This window comes from Cherax quadricarinatus, chromosome 37 (assembly GCF_038502225.1).
Source record: "Cherax quadricarinatus isolate ZL_2023a chromosome 37, ASM3850222v1, whole genome shotgun sequence".
Lineage (NCBI taxonomy): Eukaryota > Metazoa > Arthropoda > Malacostraca > Decapoda > Parastacidae > Cherax > Cherax quadricarinatus.
Window position 1 is genome coordinate 6,444,781 of NC_091328.1, and position 5,723 is coordinate 6,450,503.

Below are 5,723 nucleotides of genomic sequence, written 5' to 3' on the forward strand. Positions count from 1 at the left end.
ACAAAAGCTTCCAATGTTAAGCCTGCTGGACTTTTTTTCCTTATAGTATCCAAAGGCAGTATTGTTTTTGTTTCTGTTGAGTTTTGTTACTATTGACACCATGCAGTTTTTATACAATTGTAAGTTCTTCGTGTTCTTTACTGTGATATTTATGATGAGGCTTTTCCTGGTTCTCTCGTTGCGTTCTCTATGTGTACTTTACTATTATGTCAAGTAAAATTAAGTTTATCAGCGACTGAGAACTTGTGCTTGCTTCCTGTGTAATAAGTGTTAAATCGTTTTCAAATGTGCATCAGTATGTGTTTTAGCCTCAGCACGGCTGCAAGCATTTACAAAGTTGAACTCTCTATATACTTAACCAATTTGTTGCTCGGAGTGTGTGTGTGTGGAGCAAAGTGGGTTATGGTATGGTAAGGTGGAAGGATTGCTTGCGTGTTAGTATTGCGGTGGTGGCGGGTGATGGTGGTAGGAGGCTGGCACCTCCCTCAACACCAGTGTAGCTGGAGTACTCTATGTGGGAGGCTGGCCTGCCCCTTGTACTCGTCTGTACTCAATGCCTCCTCAGCTTCTCATAAGCATCTGTGAGGTCTCTGGATTAAGACTTCGCAAACTACCTAGAATCATCATCCATGTATTTACATTTTAAGGAAAGTGTTGAGAGTGTGAAGGTGCAATGCCACGGATCCAGAACATAACTATCAACTGTACCGAGGTGAACTGTCATAAGTGCTACGAGATGGGCATCTACGAGCTCAACGAGCCAGTTACACCACCTCACCTCATCAGGTTCGCCGTCGTGCACTGCTACATCGTCTTCATCCTGGGTACACTCTGTGAGTTCATGGCGCTCTTCCAAACTTAATACCAGGTTGCTCTTAAAATTCTTAGCCGGTCAGTGAAATACTTAGGTTACTCTTTGACTATCTTCAGGCTTTCGTTTACAATATATGTGTGCCAGTGTTTGAACTGCTATGACAAACCAGGTCAACAAGTCAGGTCTGTCGATCAAGTCGTTCGGGGGAGCCAGGAAGTCACAGCTTTCCTGAACACCGTTTCCATCTTGGTATAACCAGCTTAAATATAGCTCAGTAAAATCTGCTTCCTGATTTACAGAAGGAATGATAAGACGAAATATGGTAGAAGATGAGAAGATAAACAATATAAAACCAATTAAATCTGGTTATGTAAAACAAAGAGGTGATAATATGCAGTTACAACGTAGCCCTCAAGGTCAGTCTTACGTTACAACATACTGGAGATCCCTGTTGGACTGCAAATGCACACCAAACAATCAACTATGTGGAAATGCAAAGCGGCACCGCCTAGAAATGGAGCACATAACACTGATCATTACTTGAGGCAGCAATAGTGAGTGTCACTGTAGGCAGGACCCACGTGGACGAGGCACTGACTGTTGTCATTAAGCTGCTACACTCACAACACATGATACTTGAAGGAAGGTATGTGTATATCAGGCAGGGTGCTGGTGCCTTCCTCTATCATGTCTCCTTACTCAATTTCCCTCTCCCACCCCACCCCCCTCAAGAGCTCTTTCCTGGGCCACTTCCCCCTCCTACCTCCCCAAATGCACACAGACACACACACACAGCTACGATAAAGTTCATGGAGCAGGGAGAGAGTAGACCTAGTAGCAACCGGCGAAGAGGCGGGGCCAGGAGCTGTGAATCGACTCCTGCAACCACAAATAGGTGAGTACACACAGAGAGGTGGCGAATACGGAGACAGCAGACACAGGCTGAGAGACAATTTGAGAATGACAACGCAGCAAAGGCTAAGTCTGAACCAAAACTCTTTCACAGCCACATTAGCAGAAAGACGACAGTAAAGGACCAGGTAATTCGACTGAGGTAGGAAGGAGGAAAACTCACGGACAATGACAAGGAAGTTTGTGAAGTGTGGATACAAAATCGAAATCTTCTTAGTGGGAACTGGGGCAATACTAGAAACTAAGGAACAGGGGGGATGGGGCACTTACAAGTACTGAATACCATCCACACAACAGAGAAAGAGGCAAAGAAACTTTGTTGGAGCTGGATACATCAGAGGCAATGGGTCCTGACAGTGTCACCATGGATTCTGCGAGAGGGTACAGAAGGATTGTTTAAACCCCTATGATCTACCGTAAGTCAATATATATACGGGGCAGTTACTAGAGATCTGGAAGACAGTAAATGTAGTTCCTATATGTAAGGAGACAGACAGGAGGTGTTAAACTACAGACCAGTTTCTCAGACATGCATACATTGCAAGGTAATGGAGACATTTATCAGAAAACCAGTGGTAGAACTCTTGAATAAAAGTGCTTTCGTTAACAATAACCAGCATGAATTTGGTGATGGCAAATCTTGTCTTACTAACCTCTTAAGAGTTTTATGACAAAGTAATAAATGTGCGATACAAAAGAGTTTTGGGTGGATTGCATTTTTTCGACTCCTGTGGATTAAAGAGTATCTTAGGGGAAGGAAGCAAAGAGTGACTGTCAAGAGACTTCAGAATGGGGAAGAGTAACTTGTGGGGTTCCACAAGGATCGGTATTAGGACCAGTATTGTTTCTGGTTTATATGAATGACATTCCAGATGGAAATGGTTCAAATATATCCCTGTTTCCTGATGTAAAACTGATAAGAAGAATAAAAACATATGAGAACAGGCAAAGGCTCCAAAGTATCTGGACAAATCGCAAGAGTGGTCAGCCAGGTGATTACTTGAATTCAACCCCTATAAATGCACGGTCATGAACATTGGGGTTAGAACAAGAAGACTGGAAACAGCGTGTACACTAGGGGAACAGAGGCATAATGCCCATTATAATGCGAAAGCCTCACATCAGCCGAATAACTTCTGCAGCCAATGTTCGTCTGGCAAATCTAAGAATAGCCTTTAGGAATCTCAACAAAGAGCCTTACCGCACCGTATATTCAACATACGTGAGACCCGCCTTAAGAGTATGCAGCACCAGTATAGAACCCACTCCTGAAAAGCATGTTAAGAAACTGGAGAAAATGCAGAATAATGCAACAAAGTTTGTTCCTGAGTTAAGGGGCATGAGCCACGAGGAAAGGCTAATGGAACTGAATCTAAGTATACTGGAAGACAGAAGAATCAGGGAGGACATGATAACAACATACAAAATATAGATAAGGTACACATGTGTAGGGTGTTAGAGAAGCGAAAATCGGAGACACATCTGGAAGTTAAAACACATGTGCCACAAGGATGTTATGAAGTATTTCTTCAGTCTCAGAGTAAGTGGTGGAAGCAAGCTCCATACATAGGCTTAAGAGCAGGTACGACAGAACCCACGATGTTAAGAGGGAGTGAATCTGGAGAGTGGCAAGTTGAGGCAGGGCCAGGAGCTGAGAATCAACCCCTGCAACCACAAATAGGTCAGTACGCACAGACATACACACAAAACAGCACAACACACACACGGGTACGCACGCACGCTGCACACACACACACACACACACACACACACACACACACACACACACACACACACACACACACACACACACACACACACACACACACACACACACACACACAGCACGCCAAGAAATTAGAGAAAGTGCAAAGGTTTGCAACAAGGCTAGTTCCAGAGCTAAGGGGAATGTCCTACGAAGAAAGGTTAAGGGAAATCGGCCTGACGACACTGGAGGACAGGAGGGTTAGGGGAGACATGATAACGACATACAAAATATTGCGAGGAATAGATAAGGTGTACAGAGTCAATATGTTCCAGAGATGGGACACAGACACAAGGGGTCACAATTGAAAGTTGAAGACTCAGATGAGTCAAAAGGATGTTAGGAAGTATTTCTTTAGTCACAGAGTTGTCAGGAAGTGGAATAGTTTGGAAAGTGAGGTAGTGGAGGCAGGAACCATACACAGTTTTAAGACGAGGTATGATAAGCTCATGGAGCAGGGAGAGAGAGGACCTAGTAGCGGTCAGTGAAGAGGCGCGGCCAGGAGCTGAGTCTCGACCCCTGCAACCACAAATAGGTGAGTACACACAGAAATATGATAAAGCTCATCGAGCAGGAAGAGTGACCTAGTAGCGACCAGTGAAGAGGCGGGGCCCGGCGCTGTGACTCGACCCCTGCAACCACAACTAGGTGAGTACACACACTACACATACAGAATGCCTAATACGGAGACAAAGAGTGAGAAAGTGTGATAAGTGGGATTTCACAAGGATCAGTACTGAGACCAGTTGTGTTTCACAAGGATCAGTACTGGGACCAGTAATTATTCACAAGGATCAGTACTGGGACCAGTAATGTTTCACAAGGATCGGTAATGGGGCCAGTAATTATTCACAAGGATCAGTAATGGGACCAGTAATTATTCACAAGGATCAGTAATGGGGCCAGTAATTATTCACAAGGATCAGTAATGGGACCAGTAATTATTCACAAGGATCAGTAATGGGACCAGTAATTATTCACAAGGATCAGTAATGGGGCCAGTAATTATTCACAAGGATCAGTAATGGGGCCAGTAATTATTCACAAGGATCAGTAATGGGGCCAGTAATTATTCACAAGGATCAGTAATGGGACCAGTAATGATCAGTAATGGGACCAGTAATTTTTCACAAGGATCTGTAATGGGGCCAGTAATTATTCACAAGGATCAGTAATGGGGCCAATAATTATTCACCAGTAATGGGGCCAGTAATTATTCACAAGGATCAGAAATGGGGCCAGTAATTATTCACAAGGATCAGTATGGGACCAGTAATTATTCACAAGGATCAGTAATGGGACCAGTAATTATTCACAAGGATCAGTAATGGGGCCAATAATTATTCACAAGGATCAGTAATGGGACCAGTAATGTTTCACAAGGATCAGTAATGGGACCAGTAATGTTTCACAAGGATCAGTACTGGGACCTGTAATGTTTCACAAAGATCGGTAATGGGACCAATAATGTTTCGGATTCTTTGACAAATCTAAGATGACCTCAAGGAATCTCAAATGACAGTCTTTCACGACCCTATATATGACATACGACATGCTGGAGTTGAAATACGCAGCACCAGGTTGGGGCCCACATCAGGTAAGTGAAATGAAATATAAATTTAAAACTGAGTCTCATAACATTAAAATGTACAGAAGACTCAGATAGTATGATAATAACATGAAAAATACTCAAGGACACAGGTTGAATGTTAATAGGATGAGTCACACGGATGTTAGAGAGTATTTCTTCAGTCTCAGGTGGTCAGGAAGTGTAATGACCCGCATCACGAAGTGGTGGGGGCAGGATCCATGTATTACTTCAAACAGTTATGATAGTGCCTACGAGGCTGAATTGGAGTGAACTAGGTATCAGCAGGAAGCAGACCAGGGACTGAGATTCAGTCCCCCTCAGCTACAAAGAAGAGTAATAATAATGTTCTTTATATCTACAAGTACATGTACGGTGTGTACAAGCCTAGCTGACATCCATGACATACTACTATATAGAAAGCTCCTTGTTATATAGAGCATTTCGGTCAAATTAGATCAATTTTGTCTCCAGGATTTGACCAACACCAGTCGACTAACACCCAGCTAGGTGAACAGGGACAGCAGGTGTCTTAAGGAAACAGGTCCTAATGTTTCCACCCGTACCGGACTCGAACCACGGACATCATTGAGCTTAGTGCACAAGCAGTCGAGCTACAGACGCGCACTTGACGCGAAAATTTG

The 5,723-nt window shown here is 43.6% G+C and overlaps 1 protein-coding gene across 2 annotated transcripts in view; it reads left to right on the forward strand.

Moving 5' to 3' along the window:
* Positions 1-426: 426 nt before the first annotated feature.
* Positions 427-5,723, forward strand: part of LOC128701703 (C-C chemokine receptor type 8) — a 41,515-nt gene continuing 36,218 nt past the window's right edge. Inside the window, exon 1 of one of the 2 annotated variants that reach the window (XM_053795575.2) lies at positions 427-833. In XM_053795575.2, coding sequence (XP_053651550.1) covers positions 674-833 — 160 coding nt within the window. In that variant the 5' untranslated portion in view covers positions 427-673. The remainder of the gene's footprint in view (positions 834-5,723) is intronic. The other variant, XM_053795566.2, reaches the window with a different exon arrangement.